Source organism: Gorilla gorilla, chromosome 9 (assembly GCF_029281585.2).
Source record: "Gorilla gorilla gorilla isolate KB3781 chromosome 9, NHGRI_mGorGor1-v2.1_pri, whole genome shotgun sequence".
In the NCBI taxonomy this organism is placed as follows: Eukaryota; Metazoa; Chordata; class Mammalia; order Primates; family Hominidae; genus Gorilla; species Gorilla gorilla.
Window position 1 is genome coordinate 63,991,522 of NC_073233.2, and position 23,303 is coordinate 64,014,824.

The 23,303-nt window shown below is 34.7% G+C and overlaps 2 protein-coding genes and 1 pseudogene across 2 annotated transcripts; all 3 read left to right on the forward strand.

Moving 5' to 3' along the window:
• The first annotated feature begins 501 nt into the window (after window positions 1-501).
• OR8K1 (olfactory receptor family 8 subfamily K member 1) lies at window positions 502-1,459 on the forward strand. The gene has a single exon (XM_004051125.5). The coding sequence runs from the start codon at window positions 509-511 to the stop codon at window positions 1,457-1,459; it is 951 nt and encodes a 316-aa protein (XP_004051173.5). The 5' UTR covers window positions 502-508.
• Window positions 1,460-8,721: 7,262 nt separating this feature from the next.
• On the forward strand, window positions 8,722-15,929 carry OR8J1 (olfactory receptor family 8 subfamily J member 1). The gene is made up of 2 exons (XM_004051126.5): window positions 8,722-8,756; window positions 14,650-15,929. The coding sequence occupies exon 2, from the start codon at window positions 14,670-14,672 to the stop codon at window positions 15,615-15,617; it is 948 nt and encodes a 315-aa protein (XP_004051174.5). The 5' UTR covers window positions 8,722-8,756; window positions 14,650-14,669; the 3' UTR covers window positions 15,618-15,929.
• On the forward strand, window positions 11,803-12,653 carry LOC101148960 (large ribosomal subunit protein uL18-like; annotated as a pseudogene).
• Window positions 15,930-23,303: the final 7,374 nt, after the last annotated feature.

The following is a 23,303-nucleotide window of genomic DNA, read 5'->3' on the forward strand; positions in this document are numbered from 1 at the left end:
TTTTGTTTTTGGTAATTTGTAGATAGACAGAAGTATTGACATGTATATAATGGTCAGAGATTTACTACTGCCCTATTCATTACTCCATCTATAGTTTTGAAAATCTTGTCTTGCTTCTTTCAATGATCAGCAAAAATGTAAAGTTTAATGTATAGATGTCTGATTTACAAATTACCTGAAAATTGTGGTAAGCAGAAACAAAAGTGGTAGCTATTTTTACATAATTAAAATGACTCTGGGTCCAAAAAGTAGGTCATAGTAGCTACATCAAAACAACAACTTCAAAATATCTTGCCCCTTTTAATTACACTTTACCACAGTTTTAATGAATGTGACTGTAGCTTTGTGTGGTTTTGACCTGATGGGAGGAGGAGACTCTACTTAGAATTTGAAATAAAGGAAATACCTCTATTGCTCATATATCAAATTGTTAATTTTCTTAGAAGATAATGTTTCAAATATAATAAATATTGATTTTCTAGTTTGCACAGTTACCAAGACGAATCATATGGTGAAACACAATCACACGGCAGTGACCAAGGTGACTGAATTTATTCTCATGGGGATTACAGACAACCCTGGGCTGCAGGCTCCACTGTTTGGACTCTTCCTCATCATATATTTGGTCGCAGTGATAGGCAATCTGGGCATGGTTATCTTGACCTACTTGGACTCCAAGCTACACACCCCCATGTACTTTTTCCTTAGACATTTGTCAATCACTGATCTTGGTTACTCCACTGTCATTGCCCCGAAGATGTTAGTAAACTTCATAGTGCACAAAAACACAATTTCTTACAATTGGTGTGCCACTCAGCTAGCATTCTTTGAGATTTTCATCATCTCTGAGCTCTTTATTCTATCAGCAATGGCCTATGATCGCTACGTAGCCATCTGTAAACCTCTTCTGTACGTGATCATCATGGCAGAGAAAGTACTTTGGGTGCTGGTAATTGTTCCCTATCTCTATAGCACGTTTGTGTCACTATTTCTCACAATTAAGTTATTTAAACTGTCCTTCTGTGGCTCAAACATAATCAGCCATTTTTACTGTGACTGTATCCCTCTGATGTCCATACTCTGTTCTGACACAAATGAATTAGAATTAATAATTTTGATCTTCTCAGGCTGTAATTTGCTCTTCTCCCTCTCAGTTGTTCTCATATCCTACATGTTTATTCTAGTGGCCATTCTCAGAATGAACTCAAGGGAAGGGAGGTACAAAGCCTTCTCCACCTGTAGCTCTCATCTGACAGTGGTGATCGTGTTCTATGGGACATTGCTATTTATTTACTTGCAACCCAAGTCCAGTCATACTTTGGCTATTGATAAAATGGCCTCAGTGTTTTATACCCTGTTGATTCCTATGTTGAATCCGTTGATCTACAGCCTAAGGAACAACGAAGTAAAAGATGCTCTAAAGAGAACTTTAACCAATCGATTCAAAATTCCCACTTAATATCTTAATACTCAGTTGCATAGTTGGGTACAATAATCTGTTTAGTACTCTGTCAAACCAATTATAACATAAAAAAAGTAGAAATACTCTATCTGCTTAGATTTTCCTCTTTTTCTGGACAAAACATGTCCTCTTAGAGCAACCTGTGCTCTTTGCCACCTCAATGGAATAAATAAATACTATATTCAGGTAATATATGTCCTAAGCAATTTTCGAGATCATACTGGAACCGCTACTATTTATAAATAAGGCAAATTATGTCAAACTTAGAGTTGCAGAGTTAAAATGAAAAGCTTATATAGTTCAAACAGAGTAAAAATAACCGGAAAATTAGTAATAGATATTTCCCAGCAGGCACTAGGTATTAAATGTAAATAAGATTGAACCATAGAGAACATGTAGGCTAGATAGGAAGCAATAAAGTAAGTAAATATGTGATTATAACACAACATGAAAAGGCTGTTTAGCCTGACCAACTTGGTGAAACCCCGTCTGTACTGAAAACACAAAAATTAGCCGGGCACAGTAGCATTCACCTATAGTCCCAGCTACTCGGGAGACTGAGACAGGAGAACTGCTTGAACCCGGGAGGCGGAGGTTGCAGTGAGCTGAGATCACGCCACTGCACTCTCCAGCCTGGGCGACAGAGCCTGACTCCATCTCAAAAAAAAAAAAAGAAAAGAAAAGACTGTGTAAACATTAAAGCTAAGAACACAATAAAGTATGCTATCTCAGAATGAGGTTTTTCAATCAGATGAAGTTAGTATTGTATATCTTAGGGATAAAGTAGGTTTTTGATTAGGAATGATGAGAAAAATATTGGATTATTCTAGATCCTCCTTGACAGATTCTAGCACTATTGCAAACACTGGTTTATGAGAACTTCCTGATAAGCTGATTTAGAATTGGCAACCTGAAGATAAATAAGTTATCTTGTCATCTACTGTAACGGTAGCAATATAGAATTTTGAAAAATGTATGGAGATAATAACACAGATTAAAAAAACTTACACACTCGAGGGTTAGTTTCGTCTTCATTCCTGTCTTCTTTGTCTCCTTCATGAGCCTGTCTACACAGTGGCATGGAATGTATTCTACCATAATGCTGCATCTACATTGTGTACTCTCACTCAGCAAATAAATTCCTTACATCTTGGTATTCTTCCATTGTTTCGATGGGCCTCTATTTTTTTCGATTCTAAAAATATATACACTTTTCTAATTGTGTCTGTTTCAATTTAATCTAGTGTTCAAAGTAAAAATTGTGAGGAATTGAATCAGAAAATGAACCAAAGTGTCTTTATCCAGATCCATTTCTTTCATTTTTTCCTCTTCTTTCACTTATGAAGTATTTTACTTCATCTAAACATAAACTGAACATAATAACAGTAATACAAAATTGCATTACCCAATCATATCAAATTTGTTTACTTCTGATTTTGATAACATCTGATCCTGCTCATAAGCATATTGATTTTTAGGAATCAATTTTACATTTTCACTGTAACATTTTTATTTTTTGAGACTAAGTCTCGCTCTGTAGCGCAGGCTGGAGTGCAGTGGTGCGATCTCAGCTCACTGCAACCTCCGCCTCCCGGGTTCAAGCTATTCTCCTGCCTCATCCTCCCGAGTAGCTGGGACTACAGGTGCACACCGCCACGCCCAGCTAATTTTTTGTATTTTAGTAGAGACCAGGTTTCACAGTGTTGCCCAGGCTGGTTGTGAACTCCTTAGCTCAGGCAATCCACCCACCTTGTCCTCCCAAAGTGTTGAGATTACAGGTGTGAACAACTGTGCCCGGCCTCATAGTAGAATTTTATATTATAATGCACAAATATAACTCTGTGGTTTTGTATATTTTCCCTTCCCAAATTCTACAATTTCTATCCTTTCTATAATCCACAACTAAAATTAAATAATATTAATAGCATTCTGTAATACCATCCACACAAGAAGGGATTTTTAAAAATCATGCTATATTATGTTCCCTGCAATTTTTTTTTTTTTGCTTTAGAATTCATCAGCAGAATTTTTCTTGACCAATAAAAATTCTTTTTAAAAAATTTTTAATATCAGCATACAACTCTGGAAAATAGACAAATCACTTTGTACTTAGCCATTCCTTGACTGATGAACTTTGGTTGTTGACAGTTTAAGTTATTTAAACTGCCACCTAAAACATATGCTGTAATAAATATTTTATGATTATAAAATAAAGTACTGGTAATTTTTATTTCTCAAATAAATGTATATGGTTATTCCACATTCTAATAATGTGTTGTTGGGTAAATATTTTGCATACATAAATTATAATTTTAAAATATTTTAATGAGAATAAATGCCATGCAATGTTATTTTTTTCTAAGTGGTGTTTCCTCTTTTGTCCATTTTTTTAATGAAATGCTAACATTTTAAGAATGAAGTACTAACATTTTTATGAATACTAACATTTACTAATATAATTGTGTGATTAAAAAATGCAGAATGACAATAATAGGTGTCTAAAATCAGCTATTTGATGTCATAGACAAAATATAGATGGTTTTCAAACATTACATTCTTTTCTACAAAAGTTTATAATATTCCAGACTTAGTTGGACACTGTTGTTTTCCCTAATAACCACAAAACACACATTCTGCTTACAATTATAATCGTGAGTAGTTGAAAAATAATGCTGCCAACCTATATAAAATTCCTTTAGTATTTATACATTCTCAAACTTCTTCCCGGAGTTAAAACCTTGAGCTTTATTTGATTTATTATCATTTCATGTCTAATTAATGACTTGGTACACCAAAAGCTTTTACCAAGGATATTTTAATATATCTGTACTTACTAATGTTTACATGACAAGAGTTGAAAGGTCCTAATGACTGGATTGTATCTCAGGATACATACAATTATTATTTTTTTAATATATGTACACAGTTTTATATATAATGCAGCATCAAATATGGGGCATTTTCTCCTATTTTACACACTCAGATATGTTTAAAACACTTCTTAAGGCTACAAAACAGAACATAGAAAAACAAATAAGAATATCTTCAACACTTACAAAAAGTGATATGATAAAGAATATAAAGTACTAGTTTTCTTTCAACACTTCAAACATACGTATATATACTTTTTTTACAAATAACATCACAAATGATCACATATTCACATGCTTTTAAATATTATTTATACTCAATTTGAGGCTATTATCATTTTTGATACATAAAATTTTTGTAGCTCTGAAACAATGCAAAATTTTTAATCCATTTCAGTAAGTAAGTAATTTTAATAACTACCACCAAAGGTGACTGTTTTAAGAGTGGACAGGTGTAGACCTACCCTCATGCCATAAAAGTAAGGTTCCCCATATCCGGCTTTAGATCTGCTTCTATATGACACAGAAAAAATTCAGAATAGCCAAAATAATCTTGAGAAACAACAAAGTTAGAGCACTCACAATAGCTACTCCATGGCCTCCTATAAAACTCCAGTACTGGAGATAATGCAGCACTTTATAAACATAGATAGATAGATTCGCGGTACAGAATAGAGTCCAAAACACATGTACATATGGATGTTTGATTGATTATCTACTAAAAAGCCCACTTAATTTATATGGGACCTTAGACACATATAAATATCACCTACAAGGCTGTAACTAAAAGGCAATCAAACAAAAAATAGGATAAAATATATTCCACATAGTAAGTATTAATGGTCAATATGCACATGATAAAGAAGCCCAACATCCTCAGCTATCAAGGAAATGGAATTACAGTAACAGTGGGATACTATTTTCCATCAACTAGTTTGAGTAAAATTTAAAATATTTCGTTACCAAGGAGTGAGTGTCAACTTGATCAAGAGTATTAGCTCCTGAAATTATCTTACTTGCTGATTACCATGTACAACGGTACTTCACTTTGGAGAACAGTGTGGTGGTTATAAATAAGGTTAAATGCATTACTACCACATGTTTCCAGAGTTCACCTTCTGGATGTTTATCAAAGGGGAATGAAAACATGTCTAAAAAATGTGTACATTCGTGTTATTGATAGCTCTATTCAAAATAGTATAAAATGGAAATATTTCAACTGTTTGTAAACAAAAATGTAAATTGTGCTATATTCCTAAAATAGAATACTACTCAGCAATAAAACAGAATGAGCTATTGCTATATACAGGAGCACAGATGAATTTCAATAGCATTAACCAGACACAACCTACTATATTATTCCTTTAACATGAAGTTCTAGAACAGGTAAACTAATATATGGTGATAAAAACCATAGCAATTTCGAGCATGTGAATTCCAATGAACTAAGGTTTTGCTACCAATGTCAGCCATTTACTCTCCCACTAATTGGGATTACTTTTTAAAAGAGGTCTTTTGCCCTGACATACAAGCTTTAGAAAATCTTAGAAGAGGGGTGGTTGCATGTCTTAATGCTGGGAAGCAGCAACTTTGGGTGGAACTTACTGAAATGGATTAAAAATTTTGCATTGTTTCAGAGCTACAAAAATTTTATGTATCAAAAATAGTAATAGCCTCAAATTGAGTATAAATAATATTTAAAAGCATGTGAATATGTGATCATTTGTGATATTATTTGTAAAAAAAGTATATATACATATGTTTGAAGTGTTGAAAGAAAACTAGTACTTTATATTCTTTATCATATCACTTTTTGTAAGTGTTGAATGTATTCTTATTTGTTTTTCTATGTTCTGTTTTGTAGCCTTAAGAAGCGTTTTAAACATATCTGAGTGTGTAAAATAGGAGAAAATGCCCCATATTTGATGCTGCGTTATATATAAAACTGTGTACATATATTAAAAAAATAATAACAATTGTATCCTGAGATATAGTATGGAGGAATTTACTGCAAAGAGACATTGGGGAACATTTTGGGATGATTAAAATACATTATTTAAATGTCAACTATATATAGTTGGCATTTTATTGTATGTAAATTATTGATCTTTTAACATAAACCAATATAATATGGCCCTTTATTTTTCTAAGTTTAGTGAGTTATAATAGGCAAAACAAATTGTATATATGTAAGGTGTACACCATGACAATATTTTATTTTGTTTTATTTATTTATTTATTTATTTATTTATTTATTGTAGACATGGGGGTCTTGCTATGTTGACCAGGCTGGTCTTGAACTCCTGGGCTCAAGCCATCCTCCTGCCTCAGGCTCCCAAAGTGCTGAGATTACAGGCATGAGCCACTGCACTTGGCATCGTGATGTTTTCATAAACATATATATTATGAAATCATTACCAAGATGAAGCTAATTTACATATCTATTATCTCATGTAGTTAAGTTTTGTGTGTGTGGTAAGAACATTTAAGACCTACTGTGTCAGCAATTTTCAAGTACACAGTACAGTCTTGTTAGCTACAATCACCATGCTGGACATTAGATCTCCAGAACTTATTTATCCTCCATAATTTACATTTTACACTTCACTTACATAATTTACATTACACACTTACATTTAACATACTACATTACATAACTTACACTTTATACTCTTTGATCAACATCTCCAAGTGGCTCCTAGTCCTCAGCCCCAGCAACCACTTCTACTGTCTGCTTCTATGAGTTTGATTGTTTTAGATTCCACACAAAAGTGTGACCATGAAGTAAAACATTACCCTTTTAATACTATCTTTAGTATTAAGCCTCTCAGAAGCTTTCCTCAAATTTCTATATAATTTACATAAATAAAATTTTTAAAGAATGTATGATTATACACTAAACATATCCCATAGTTTACTTAACAAATTTCTAAACTGTGTATTTAGTTTTCAGTATTTTATCTCACTGAAAAAATAATCTCATGAAGATTTTGTTTATATATTTAAGTAACTCATATTATTTCTGTAGAACAGATTTCCAGAAGCGGGTTTTCCTCCCAATGAAGATTCCATCTTTTCAGCTGTTTTGGGCCTAACATAAGAGGTTTAGAATAATTATGTTCCTCTGTTCATGACAAATTTTCATTATTCAGCCAGCAAAACCTCTTTCTTATTCATGTTTTATTCTTTCTTGTTATGGACTGGATGGTCTATCTCAAAATTCATACGTTAAAGCCTTAATCACTAGTACCTCAGAATGTAACTGTATTTGGACACAAAGCCTTGAAAAAAGGCAATTAATTTAATTAGGGTCATTTAGCTGGGTCCTAATTCAATACAACTGGCATCCTGATAAGAAGAGAGATTAGGACAGAGAGAAGGAGATATACCAGGCACATAAACAGACTGAGGGACAACTATGTGAGGACACAGTGAAAAGGTGGCCCTCTGCAAGCCCAGGTGAGGGCCCCAGAAGAAACCAAACCTGCTGAGACCTTGAGCTTGAGCTTCCATCCTTCAGTACTGTGAGAAAACAAATTTCCACTGTTTAAGCCACTCATTCTGTGGTATTTTGTTATGATAGTCTTCAATACACCTTTCATCTTCATTTCTTTACCCAGTCCCAACCACCACCATCGGGAAACCGCCACAAAATAACTCAATGTGAATCTGTTTGTTTTCTTGTGCTCTTACAAAGCATACAATAGTTTTCTATGTCATGGATTTATACTGTACATAAATGTCATCATGCTATATATCTCCATTTTCTGCTTTAATTTAAGGCCTGTAGAAGCAGATCTTTGGATCTACAAAGGGGACTTAATTCCTAAATACGATAATTTCCCCAAGGCATATTCCTTTCTAAACAATTCCATTAGTCATTACATGGATAAAAATGCATACATGCTAAATGTTTAGTGTTTCAAAACATGCCTTTGTTCATCAGTGAATTTATGTTTTATACTTTGAAATAAGAGGTAAAGGGAAACAACAGAGATAGTGACATAATAAATATATTATTTATAGATACAGGTTTTTTAAAGCTGTGATACCATCAGCTTCTAGCTCTTACATATATCATCTTGCAATAATGAATCTCCGAATGGAAATGAATTACTTTAAAAGATGCACTTTAATCCCCATGTCCCTTAGCTGTAATGAACTTGAACTCACTTCAATAATGCAAAATAAACACTGACTACCAGAAGGATTCATGGGGTGTCTGACTGACTTTCTAGAGGGAGACCTTGTTAAGAAACCGGTCCCATGAGGCACCTTCCCCAAAGACATGAAAGGCAATGTGTAGATACTAGAGTCGCTTGTGCTTCAGAGTTAATGTCTCAAAGGCTTTCAAAGCCCCATCAACTCTCATTGCCACAGTCATGTATAGACTCTAAGAACCTGAAGCAGATTCTCCTCTAGAGGTGGGTGGAAAAGACTTATCTTATTTTTGTATAATGACCTTTTAAAGATCAAAACCATATCTTCAAATGAGCCAAGGTATGGTTTTGGATCTTTTAAAGCTCATTATACAGAAATACGATAACATAAAACCAATAAGTTTGTTTTTCAGATTTATAACTGTTTTTAGGAATACAGGGCATCAAATATGATCAAGCTATTTATGTCTCCAAAATAGAAATGGCATCATTATGTCTCATGTACTTAAAAAAATTATGTCACTACTGAAACGAGGAATTTCTGCTCATAGAGACTGTTTATATCATGGTTGTATTATGGCAATATTATTTACAATAAAAATTGTATATTGTACAGGATAGCCTATGAGAGAAAACTGGATAGACATCTACCCAAAGTCAAAATGATGCCCCTTTTTGAGAATAGAAGTGTAGAATACAAGTATTCTCAGAAAAATTATCCATTCAATGTGGTAATGTACAAGCAAATACATATAGAAGCATAATATGTAATCCACTGCAATAATGGAAAGTGTTTAATTAAATCATCTATCTTATCATAAAATAAATCTGTTAGCATTTTACTTCAGAAGAAATTGCAAAGAAGAACTTCCATTAGACATCAAAACAAAGGACTTCAATTTGCGGGAAGACATTTCCAAAAGCAGGAGCAAGACTTTAAGATAAACTACCCAACCCTAGATTCCTGGTGTAATGGGACAAAATCTCTATAACATTATCAAGAGGAATATAGAAAAAAACTCATTGCCTGGGTTGCTCTTAATTCAACTAACCTAAAATAGCATGTTCAAAAGTAAGTTTACTTTCTTTTCATTCTCCCTCAGATTGTATAACAAAAGAAAACCCTAAGTACAATGAAAGTATTTCAAAAACACACTTTTTAAAAGGCTATTATTGCTGACTAAAACTAGTAATAGGGAATAAATATATATATATATATATTTAAATTAAAGGCTATTATTGTTACCCATTAGCCGTAAAACACTGTGCTAATTTAAAGACAACTCATCAAGGACCAGGCACGCTGGCTTACTACTGTAATCCCAGCACTTTGGGAGGCCGAGGCGGGTGCATTACCTGAGGTCAGGAATTTGAGACCAACCTGGTCAACACCCCGTCTCTACTAAAAATACAAAAATCAGCTGGGTATGGTGGCGCCCGCCTGTAATCCCAGCTACTAGGGAGGCTGAGGCAGGAGAATCACTTGAACCCAAGAGGCAGAGGTTGCAGTGAACCGAGACCGCGCCATTGCACTCCAGCCTGGGTGAAACAGGGAGACTCAGTCTCAAAAACAAACAAACAAACAAACAAACAAAAAACTCCAGCCTGCCTGGGTGACAGAGTGAGACTCCATCTCAAAAAAACAAACAAACAAAAGCTCATCTATCTTTCTACGCTCTCAATTCATTTGCATTTTTGAAAAGATTGAACATGCCTAGAGAGTAATCAGAAATGACATTTTTAAATACTACAAAATTAAAGTTTATTAGCCTCATTTGATGCCACCCTCATTTCTGGTTTTTAAATGTATGGAGCCACTGCTACAAATGGTGGACAAACTTTGCAGAGAAGATTCTGCTTCTCACTAAAAAGAAAGTAATCTCAGAAGAATCAATACCAGTGAAGATATGGAAGGTCAGAAATAAAAATATGCCTTTAATGCAGGTTTTGTAGGGTAAATGACCAGAAAAGTCATGTGAATCTGATGATAAATGAGGTAAAAGCATATTTCAATTATTCTAATGAATACCTTGGATAACATAACCTAATTGCACAAAAATCCTTAGTGACTGGCATTCCTAACAGTACAACCACAAAGAATCATAACGTGGTGAACCAGAAAGGATACAATAATTAATGAAAGCATTACAGAAGCCTTGCTCTAAGGAAGTAGAAGAGAGAGGTGCATAGGATGGGAAAGTATTCGTAGAAATTAGCAAATAGTGCAATCTTGAGATTTAAAAGAGAAAATTATAGGATGAATATGACTTTTGTGATTAAAAATGATTTTTTAATAATTAATTATTGAATTTTCAGGTAAATCATAAAGCCAGTACAGCACTAGGTTTCAGCAGAAACAGAGTATCTGATACAATCTGTAAACATTTATATTGGCTGATAGTTGGCATGTTTGCTAAGGGGGATAACAAATAGACTGAAAGCTACAGACAGAATATTAAAATTGGAAACCCAGGGAAGGCAAGGTAAGAAAAGGACATGGGAGGGGACACAGAAGCACAACTACCTGTGGTGTAGTGTTTGGAAATAAAAGGAAAACTACAGTCTCAAAACCAGGATTGATCTTCAGTGGGAAACGATGCAAACTGAATGAAGAATAAGTTAGAAATTTTGATTATAAATTTTTATAAAATTTTGACATATGAAAAAATACTTTATCATTATCTAGATTGATGTTTCTCAAGCCTAACCACATCAATATCCTCCAGACTCAAATATTAGCTTGCTTAAATTATTATTTAAATGTTTCATAAGCACATAAAGTTTAATATGTTCAAAATATCACTTTGCTTACTCCATCTTAAAACATATTGTCTCCTATTCAAAAATGGCACAGCTGTTACCCCAGTCAAAATAAATCCCCCATCTGTCATTCTCTCATATATAAGTTATATAACTTATTATATAAATTACATTGAGGAGGTCATCATCTTGTTTCTGCTCCTGTCAGTGTTACCATGTTTTGATCATGAGTTTCTCCATTTTAGCTGAAGCCCACGTTATCTTATACCAGAAATCCCATATCAACCTCTAAACTCATTTTTTGTGGTTATTTTAAAATTTCCATTCCTGCCCTGCCTCGAGCTTTTTCAATCCTATAATTCATTATCTTTATAACAACAAGAGTAATCTTTTTAAAACTTAAAGCTAATAATGTTTTTCACCTATCTTAAAATTTTGTCATGGCTTACAATTCAAGGCCTGCAGGTCTCTGTCAAGCCGTGGATGCGGGCCTCTCTTCAGCAGGACGGAGTTTGTTAAAGTTGTTAAGAGTAAGGCCTAATTTAAGAGATATACCAAGTGAAATTCAGAAGACGACAAGAGGGTAAAACTGATTACTATGCTCGGAAACGCTTGGTGATACAGGATAAAAATAAATACAACACACCCAAATACTGGATGATAGTTCATGTAATAAACAGATATATCATTTGTCAGATTGCTTATGGCTGTATAGAGGGGAATGTGATAGTCCGCGCGGCACATGCACACGAACTGCCAAAATATGGTGTGAAGGTTGGCTTGAAAAATTATGCTGCAGCCTATTGTACTTGCCTGCTGCTGGCCTGCAGGCTTCTCAATAGGTTTGGCATGGACAAGATCTATGAAGGCCAAATGGAGGTGACTAGTGATGAATACAATGTGGAAAGCATTGATGGTCAGCCAGGTGCCTTTACCTGCTATTTGGGTGCAGGCCTTGCCAGAACTACCACTGGCAATAAAGTTTTTGGCACCCTGAAGGAAGCTGCGGATGGAGGCTTGTCTATCCCTCACAGTACCAAACAATTCCCTGATTATGATTCTGAAAGCAACGGATTTAATGCAGAAGTACACCGGAAGGACATCACGGGCCAGAATGTTGCAGCTTAGTTGCGCTACTTAGTGGAAGAAGATGAAGATGCTTACAAGAAACAGTTCTCTCAATATATAAAGAACAGCGTAACTCCAGACATGATGGAGGAGCTGTATAAGAAAGCTCATGCTGCTATCCGAGAAAATCCAGTCTATGGAAAGAAGCCCCAGAAAGAAGTTATGAAGAAGAGGCAGAACCATCCCAGAATGTCCCTTGTTCAGAAGAAAGATTGGGTAGCTCAAAAGAAGGCAAGCTTCCTCAGAGCTCAGGAGCAGGATGCTGAAAGCTAAACCAAACAATTTTCTATGAGGATTTTTCAGATAAAGACAATAAACTTATGGACAGCAACTAAAAAAATTAAAAAATAAATAAAATTCAAATAATCATTGTGACCTAATTCTTCCTTATTATAATCTACTCACACTGTCCTTCCCCCTCAAAAACTAAATTATTTAAGTTATTTTCTACCTCATACCAGTATTTTCAGCATATACATTCTCCACTAGAATCCTTGAATGTTCTTACTACGATTCATTAAACATCTGGTTCTTTCAGATCCTTTAGGTCTCAATACAAATGTCACCTTCTCAAGAAGGCCTCCCCATCTTAAAATAAAAGTCAAAGAAAAAGAAATTAAAAATAAAAAAAGAAACTGCTAAAATTAAAAAAGACCTTCCCCTAAAATACCAAGTGAAATATTCTCCCAAGTTATCATAATGTATCTTCTTGTTTAATTTCTTTATTACACTGATTGAAATGTGCAATAATCTTGTTTCTACGTTTCTTTACCAGATTTTTGTATGCTTCCTATCATTGGAATAGTAGGTCCATAAAACGAGGGATAGCTAGTTTATCTGAAGTTTGCACGTTACCAGAGTAAGGAATTCAATAAACAGGTGGTAAATAAATAAATAAGAAGATTATTTTTAAAAACAAGAAAAATTGTGATGTTTGGTTTGAGAATCAAACTGAGATCAGATATTAACAATGTTAGGAATTATTTTGGTTCACTTCATTCTTTTTTCACACTGCAGAATAGTTTTCTATTTTCCTTTTCATTGTATCTTTTTTTTTAGAAGGAGAAAAAGTTTAAACAGCTCTGGGATTTTAAAATTCAGACATTTTTAATGATATAGTATTAACTCTCTGTAACTTCACTCCACATTTTTAGATAAGGGACTATGACAGGATTTCTTTGGGCCAGGTGTCCACACAGGGGAACTATAAATTATAGCAGAGACTGTAATTGGCTTAGTTAGGGGTAGAAGATCATCTTAAATATAAAGAACTCAAGGGAAATATTTAGCCATATTAAAATAGCATTTAAATTCTATGTCAAATATGAGCATTGTAGTTATCACAGAAAGTCTATAAAATAACAATATTTACTCATTACAGTAATAAAAATATAAAAAATACAAAAAAGATGAATAAAAAATCAACTAAAAGAGCAGATATACTTTATAAGTGGTAAAAATAATATCTAATTATATAAATAAAAATTGTGATTAAACATAAAATACAATGTGAAAACTATGAGGAGCTGTACAAACTTGTGAAACAGAACCAACAAAAAGACATGAGAAAGAAGGAACAGGAAGTAGTATCCAGTAAAGCATAATGCCAAGAAATTACAAAAATAATAAAATTTTCACCAATATTATATATTGAAAGCTAAAAAAAAATTGTCACCTGAAAAATAAATGTGAGGACATATCTCCATGTATTTTAGTCAGAGTTAATTTTAAAAAGAGAGAAAAAGCAAACAGACATGGATGGTAAAATGTATGAGTTAAATGTGCATAATACACATTATACAAGGATGAAATGAATAAAAGAAAACGGGTCAGGATAGTACCTAGAATCACCCGTTCCTAAGAAAAAGCAAGAAGTCTCAAATTTAGAAATTGGATTATTTGCAGACATAAAATGCCCTCAAGCCTTTCTCATGCCTAATGCAAATGATATAAAATATTAATTGTGGCTTCAAATGTTTGCAAACTAAGAATGTACTCATAATTCAATAAGACTGTGAGGAAGTAAATCCTCAAAATGTTTCATGATGCTGGATCATCTATTTAATTTACTATACGTTTCCATACTTGATCTTTCTGTCTCTGAAATAATTACCAAGTTTACTTATTAAACCTAGAAGCTTGAGTTTAATAACTGAGTTAGAGTAATACACAATTCAAAGAAATGTTATCAGGGAATTGTCCTAGCCATATAAGGGCAGTCCTACAAATAATTCTTTAAAGTTTTTAACTTCTCTTTTCCCCCAAACAGATGAATTTCCAAACTCTGACATGGCTCCTGAAAATTTCACCAGGGTCACTGAGTTTATTCTCACAGGTGTCTTTAGCTGTCCAGAGCTCCAGATTCCCCTCTTCCTGGTCTTCCTGGTGCTCTATGTGCTGACCATGGCAGGGAACCTGGGCATCATCACCCTCACCAGTGTTGACCCTCGACTTCAAACCCCCATGTACTTTTTCCTGCAACATCTGGCTCTCATTAATCTTGGTAACTCTACTGTCATTGCCCCTAAAATGCTGATTAACTTTTTAGTAAAGAAGAAAACTACCTCATTCTATGAATGTGCCACCCAACTGGGAGGGTTCTTGTTCTTTATTGTATCTGAGGTAATGATGCTGGCTTTGATGGCCTATGACCGCTATGTGGCTATTTGTAACCCTCTGCTCTACATGGTGGTGGTGTCTCGGCGGCTCTGCCTCCTGCTGGTCTCCCTCACATACCTCTATGGCTTTTCTACAGCTATTGTGGTTTCATCTTGTGTATTCTCTGTGTCTTATTGCTCTTCTAATATAATCAATCATTTTTACTGTGATAATGTTCCTCTGTTAGCATTATCTTGCTCTGATACTTACTTATCAGAAACAGTTGTCTTTATATCTGCAGCAACAAATGTGGTTGGTTCCTTGATTATAGTTCTAGTATCTTATTTCAACATTGTTTTGTCTATTTTAAAAATACGTTCATCAGAAGGAAGGAAAAAAGCCTTTTCTACCTGTGCTTCACATATGATGGCAGTCACAATTTTTTATGGGACATTGCTATTCATGTATGTGCAGCCCCGAAGTAACCATTCATTGGATACTGATAAGATGGCTTCTGTGTTTTACACGTTGGTAATTCCTATGCTGAATCCCTTGATCTACAGCCTGAGGAATAAGGATGTGAAGACTGCTCTACAGAGATTCATGACAAATCTGTGCTATTCCTTTAAAACAATGTAATTTTAAACAGTACAGGTAAATGAGGAGAGAGTTAATATAAGCTGCCATTATGTGAGACAAAATGTAGGAAAAAGAAAGGGTAGGTAGCCGAGTTACAGGTTCGTAAGCAATCATAAGAATTACAACAAGATACGATTTAGGGAGCTTTGAATTAAAAAATAAACTGAAACACTTTGAGTTGTGAGGTAAAGTTAGAAAAAAAATGTTATTTACCAATTCTGCCTGGGATTAAGCAGGTAGACAGTTTGAAATAAAAATGGTTTCCAGCAGTTAAAAAAAAAAATTAAAAAAAGTTAAATAAGTTTGAATGAGGCAAAATATTACGGTGAGAGAAGTAAAATTGACTTTCTTACTCTTTGTCTTCTTTCACTGCCCTCCAGGTATAGTTGGGTATAGTCAATCAGCTCATCTTGAAAAACTGAAATTACAGATGATTAAAAGATCCTTTTCTTCATCTAAGTTATCAAAATTAAACTAACAATCATATTTAAAATAAAATTTTCTAATGATTTCTTAATTTTGCTCTAAGAATGAAATGAATACTATCAATGAATTTATATTTTGAATGCTAACCAGAATAAGATTAAAATAATTTTATTCCACTTAATATAATTTATACGATTTTTTAATGAGAGACACAGAGTATCATATTTAATATGCTTTCAGTCTGGATTTGATTTACAACTCCACAGATTCTGTACAAATGTTCCTTTCTCCTTACTCTAAGTATTATTCTTCTTTAGTGTACAAAATGAATGCCTTGTGTTATGATATTATTATACATTGAGTGAAACATATTAATGAAAGTTTCTTACATAATTGGAAATAAAAACAAATTCATTTTATAAAAATTTTTTTCTGTTTTCTGATAACTCTTGTTCACTGAGTGTACATTTAAATTTCTTGCACAGCTTTGAATATGAGGGGATGCAGCTATATTTCAGAATTATCAAATCAGAATCATAGGATAAAGGTCAATAAATTTATATGTTAATAAGCTTCATGGGGAATTTTTGACATAGAACCCTTAAGAATGAATCTTGGGGCAGTGGCTCATGCCTGTAATCCCAGCACTTTGGGAGCCTAGGCAGGCAGATCATTTGAGGTCAGGTGTTTGAGAACAGCCTGACCAACATGATGAAACCTCATCTCTACAAAAAATACAAAATTAGCAAGGTACGGTGGTACATTCCTGTAATCTCAGCTACTCAGGAGGCTGAGTCAGGAGAACTGCTGGAACCCGGCAGGTGAAGTTTGCAGTGAGCCAAGATCTTGCCACTGCACTCCATCCTGGGAGACAGAGCAAGACACTGTATTAAAAAAAAAAAAGAAAAAAGAAAAGAATGAATATACATATACTGGACAAGATATATTACATTCTATGTGTATGTTCACCTTATTTATAAGGGTGTTTCAGTGTAGAAGAGTTTCTTCAATTATAGGGAGTAAATCTTAAGTCATGATAATTATGATACATCAAAAGAAATGTAGGAGGGTGGAGCTAGATGTTTGAATAGGATTCTCCAGGGATCACTCCCCAGAGAACCATCAATTTGAACAAATATCCATGCACAAAAATATCTTCACAAGAGCTAAGGAAACCAGGTGGAGTTTGCAGCACCTGATTAGAGCATAGTAATAAGAAAAGATGCATTGAGGAGAGTAAGAAGAGCAACTTTACATCACCCACATCACCTCTTCTCCAAACCTGGGAAACACAGCATAGACAGACACACCATTTGCTTTGTAAAAGGAAAATAAAATGAGCATAGGATATGTTTTGGTCCCCAACACTGGGACTACTATAGTAAAATCTAGCACCTGGCAGACCCTCATGGCCCCTGAATCCAGGCTGGTAACTCCTGACTGAGGTCTGAGCCTCCTGCAGACTGAGTCTCCTGGCCTGCCCTGGTGCCAGGCACGAACCTATAGGCACGGCAAAATGTACCTGATTTCTTGCCTCACTGATGGCTGACTACATTGGTCTTGGGCTCTGGGCAAATCAGGCCTTAGTGGCAGTAGACTTTCAGTACACTCCAGTGCTGCACCAGCCTCAACAGTTACCAGGATTCCAGCCCCAAGATGCACTGACCACAGCAGTCTTGGGTTTAGGGTACCACCTAGCACTACAACAGCTGCCGTGGTCACAGGATTAAGGACAATGCCACCCAACCTGCCCAAAAATTATAAGCAAGCTTACAGTTTAAGAGTGTTCCCAGAAAAGAATTTCCCAGACTATGAAGACCAAAATAAATAATAAAATGCCTCCCATCAAAACAAAGCCCAGGACCCGACGTCTTCACTGCCTAATTTTACCAAACATTAAAAAGCAAACTAATAGCAATTCTGAAACTCTTCCAAAAGTTTAAAGATGAGGGAATATTTCCAAACTTATTTTACAAGGCCAGCATTATTACCCTGATATCAAAACCAGAAAAAAAAAAAAAAACACAAGAAAAAAAGGAAACTACAGGACACTATCCTTGAGAAACATACATGCAAAAATTCTCAACAAAATACTAGCAAACTGAATTCAATAGCATACTAAAAAGATAATTTACTATGATCAGTGGAATTATTCCAGGAATGCAAAGGCGGTTCAACATATGCAACTCAATAAATGTGATACATCACATTACCAGAGAGAAGAATGAAATCATATGATCGATTCAACATAAACAGAAAACACATCTGACAAAATTCAATATCCTTTCATGATAAAACTCTAAACATATTAGTATAAAAGAAATGTAACTGAACACAATAAGACTAACACATGATGAGTCCACAGCTACTATCAAATACCTAGCAAATACTAGATCTTATTCATTCTTTCTATTTTTTGTACCCATTAACTATCCTCACTTCCCCCCTTACCCCCCTACTACCCTTCCCAGTCTTTAGTAATCAACCTTCTATTCTCCGTCTCCAGGAGTTCAATTATTTTCATTGTTAGCTCCCATAATTAAGTGAGAACATGCAAAGTTTGTTTTTCTGTGCCTGGCTTATTTCCCTTAGCATAGTGATCTCCAGTTCCATTCATGTTGTTGCAAATGACAGGACCTCATTATTTTTTACGGAGAGATAGTACTTCCTTCATTAAATACAATAACTATCAATTTAAAAAATTATCATTTAACCTAATGTGATGATAAATTAATGAAATATCATTCTTATGTGTTCATGTAACCACATTGGACATTTCTAGGGAAGGAGAAAAATTATCCTTTGAAATAAATTTACAAAAAAATTTTTGGACCTCTGCACAAGGTGTGTACCAGTGCTATGAAGAACGTCTCAGAAAATGTTTGATTTTATTTAGACCCTGAAGTAAACAGTGAATGTTAAACCACTCTTTGTGTAATGATAAAGTTGTATCTATGTTCCTCTCAAACAACTTGTGTTGAAGAAACTAACAATACAATGAGTATAACTTTTTTGGGAAGAAATTTCTGAATGTCTTTCTTTATTTTATTTTATTTTAGACAGGATCTTGCTCTGTCACCCAGGCTGTAGTGCAATGGTGTGATCATAGCTCACTGTAACTTCAAATTCCTGCACTCAAGAGATCCTCCCGCCTCACCTCCCAAATAGGATGGCAGATATGCACCACCTACCATGGTTTTTTTTTTTTTTGGTGGAGACAGGGACTCACTATGTTGCCCAGGCTGGTCTCAAACTCCTGGTCTCAAGCAATCCTCCCACTCTAGTCTCCCAAAGTGCTGGGATTACAGGCGTTAGCCGTCATGCCCAGCCTGAATGCTTTTCTTAATCTTCAGAAGTTTTTTCATAAAAGCATTGAGTAGATATTTTCCAATCCTGTCTGTTTTATGCTTCCTCTCTCTTGTGAATCAGGGTACATGGGCTCCATCTATTACTTTCCTTTATTGCTCTCCTTAAAAAAAACATGTAAAAAATAACAAGATAATGCCTACAGCAATTAAATCATACACTGTGAATTTACCATAATATCTGTGAATATTTAAACACCACTATCACTTTTTTAAATAGAAAAAGGTGGTTGTGTAAAATAATTATTTATTAAAGGAAACGAGAAGACTTGCTTGAAAGAAGGGATGAAAGGGTGTAGTTAAATAGGTAAAACACATGGAATTATTTCCTGTAGTCAAACTATTCAGTATGATATAATACCGTAATGGTAGATAAATTACACCATCCCTTTTTCAAATACTTATAGAGGTATACAGAACAGAGAGTAAATGTTAATGAATGAAAATTTAAAAATAAATCATTTAGTAGGTCTGAGGGACCTGAAAAGGAGTGCAGAATGTGGCAAAACAATATATTGTATTAAAAATGCACAAAACACGCCAGGCATTGTGGCTCATGTCTGTAATCTCAGCAGAGGTGGACATATCATTTGAGGCCAGGAGTTCGAGTCCAGCCGGGTCAACATGGCAAAACCCCCTCTCTCCTAACAATACAAAAATTAGCTGGGAGTGGTGGCCTATGCCTGTAATACCAGCTACTCAGGTGGTTGAAGCAGGAGAATCACTTGAACCCAGGAGGCAGAGGTTGCAGTGAGCCAAGTTTGTGCCACTGCACTCCAGCCAGAAAGACAGAGTGAGACCCTCTCTCTCTCTCTCTCTCACACACACACACACACACAAATCATGAAACAATTTCCCTGGAAGAGATGGGGTAAATGTGCTGACGTAAGTAACATCTAAAAGAGTGTGAAAATTAAAGGCAGAATGAACTAATGAACTATACATTACACTGTAATTATAAAGTTGTGTCTCATAGGGATATGTTTTAACAATTCTGAAACAAGTATGATTGTATACTAGAACTGAACAGTTAAATAAATGGATGGCATATGGTTGTTCCCACATTTCACATTATTGGAGTAGAAGGTTACAGATTAGCAAGGAGAGTATTCTAGAGTGATCCATGTGATCAGAGATTAGTGTTAATGATGAAATGAACTTATAATCAACTTAATATAAGTACTAGATAGAAATAGTTATAGATATGTATATACAACATATATGAGTGAGTATCCACAGTTCTACCTCCTTGATCTGTCAGCTGAGAAGGCCTAACGGTTTGTGAACAATTCAGTGCAGCAAACAGACTTAGAACCCAAATAATAGTTTCTAATAACAATATTCCAAAAAAGGAGCCAGAGTTCCTTTGAGACTTGACTAGGAAAGGGTGGGAAATTTACGTAACGAATCCAGAGCATATTATAGTTCCAGAGGTTAAGGAAGCACTGAATGAAAGTGAGAGAGAGAAAGGTAGGGAAGAAGGAAGGAAAGAAGAAAGCAAAAGAGAAACACGATGATGGAGCTATGTCAAAATAACACAGGAGCAAAGTGAAAGGGTTTCCAATGAATAAAGCCAGAATAATTGGTGCAACAAAAATAAATAATGTAGAATATTAGAATTGAATTATTATCCAAAGTATAAAATAATTGTTATAACATATTGGTAGAAATAAATGATTGAACAAATTATAAATGGAAGAAAAGAGACAAATGTCCCCTACAAAATTCTCACTAATTTATGTAGCTATTCTGCCCTCAAGGAGGTGAAGCATAATTCCCCATTCTGTAAGTGTAAGTTGCACCTACTGACTTCCTTCTGAAAAGTTAATATGAAAAGGAGAGAAGAGTAACTTTTCAATGGAGAAATCTGACAGGCACTATTTCAGCCAGATGATCAAGGTTAACATTAGCAGTGATAAGTCATACTGACAGTATGTACCTTCATTATGATATGATTAGTGTCAATTACAGTTATGATTTTCCTCCCCAATAACCAATTACCCCAGTCTAATCATGAGAAAAATATCAGAAAAAGCCTAATTGAGGGACATTTCAGAAAACACTTAACCACTATCACAGTCATAAAAATAGGAAAAGTCAAGAGGGCATAAGAAAACATAATGACAAAATTCAATATTCTATCCTGGATAGATGCTGGAACATAAAGTGAACATTGGGCAAAAACTAAAGAAAGCTGAATAAAGTATGAACTTTATTAAAAACAACAAGAATGTCTGACATTCATCAACATCACTCTGTTAGCTAAGACATACTGTGGCCCATCTCCCTCCTTTTCCATATGAATAAATGGAATTTTATTTTAAAAATGAAAATCTGAATAACACAGTTTATGTTGCTAAGTCTAGTATGTTTTTCCCCACAAAAACCTCAGGCCTCTTTATTCTTGGGGAAGAAAGACAGATGAACATATTGTGTCATCAGCAACCATGGACTTGACTCCTGATAGAACCACCGATTTTTTAGAAATCAAGGTATAGATACAAGGTGTGCTGGTTGCCACTAGGGTGTCACTCTTTTTAGTCACTTTCAGCAAATTTAGATAGGAATTATAAGCATGGATAATAACCCATTTAAATACACAAAGAGGGTGGGTGTGGTTGCTCCCTTCTTAACCCCAGCAATTTGGAAGGCTGAGGCAGGAGGATCACTTGAGCCCCAGTGTTCAAGATCAGCCTGGACAACATAGAGAGACCCCATCTTTACGAAAATTTAAAAATTAGCCAGATGTGGTGGTGGACACCTGTAGTCCCAGGTACTCGGAGGCTGAGGTGGGAGAATCATTGAACCCAGCTACTCGGAGGCTGAGGTGGGAGGATTACTTGAACCCAGGCGTTGCTGGTTGCAGTGAGCTGTAATCACACCAGTGCGCTCCAGCCTGGGTGACAGATTAAGACCCTGTTTTTTATAAAATAAATCATCTATCTATCAATCTATCAATCTTATATCTACACACACATATACGTATACACACATATATATTAGATATTTTATATCTATCTCTCTGCCTACCTACCTACTTCACTATTATATCTATCTAGATAAGCTTAAGCACATAGTGATGACACAGCTTTTAATCTAGCATCACAGTGTTCATTCTAGTCATTTCCACTGATCATTTTCAACTTCTTTTTCTGAGAATGGAATACACAGCTTTCTTATCTCTAATCTAATTGTTTATTTATCTGGTCAAGCTTAGTATAAATAGTTTTAGAAATGTCAGCCAATGCTCATCTCCACAGAATTCAGATACATTTCAAAAAGCTGTCTGAAGCTGACAATATAATCTACACTCCCACCAAGTTTAGTAATTTTCTAACATTAATTCTCCAAGATGCATCCATAAATTCTGCTTTGCCAATAAAATCTTTATCACTAATACTGCCCTTTGACCATGAATGAATCTCCCCCTAAAACATTTTGAACCATGTAAACTTCAAATGTAGGGCCATATTATTGACTTCAGTATCACTAAAAAAAAAACCCAAGTTCACTACGTTTCTTCTGTCAATTATAAATCCTCCATTGGAAAAAATAAATTGTCAGCTGGAAAAATTTAAGATCTAGAAAGCTCATATTTCTTAGATAAATGTTTATTCTTCTTAGATTAGAAAGATATATTTTATCTTTAATAATTTTCCTAGAGGAAAATTAGATAGTGAGAGTCATTTTGTGTGCCTGAGCTAAAATACAATTTCCTCAATTATTGAAATTACATTTCAATGACAGACTTGAGACTCTAGAAATTGCATATTTATTAATAATATCATGATTTTTCTTAAATATGAAAAAGTCTCTACACCATTTAATGTTTTTTCCTTTGTTTACATTGGCTCTACCCAACGTTCTCACATAATAATTTCCCACAACTCAGGAG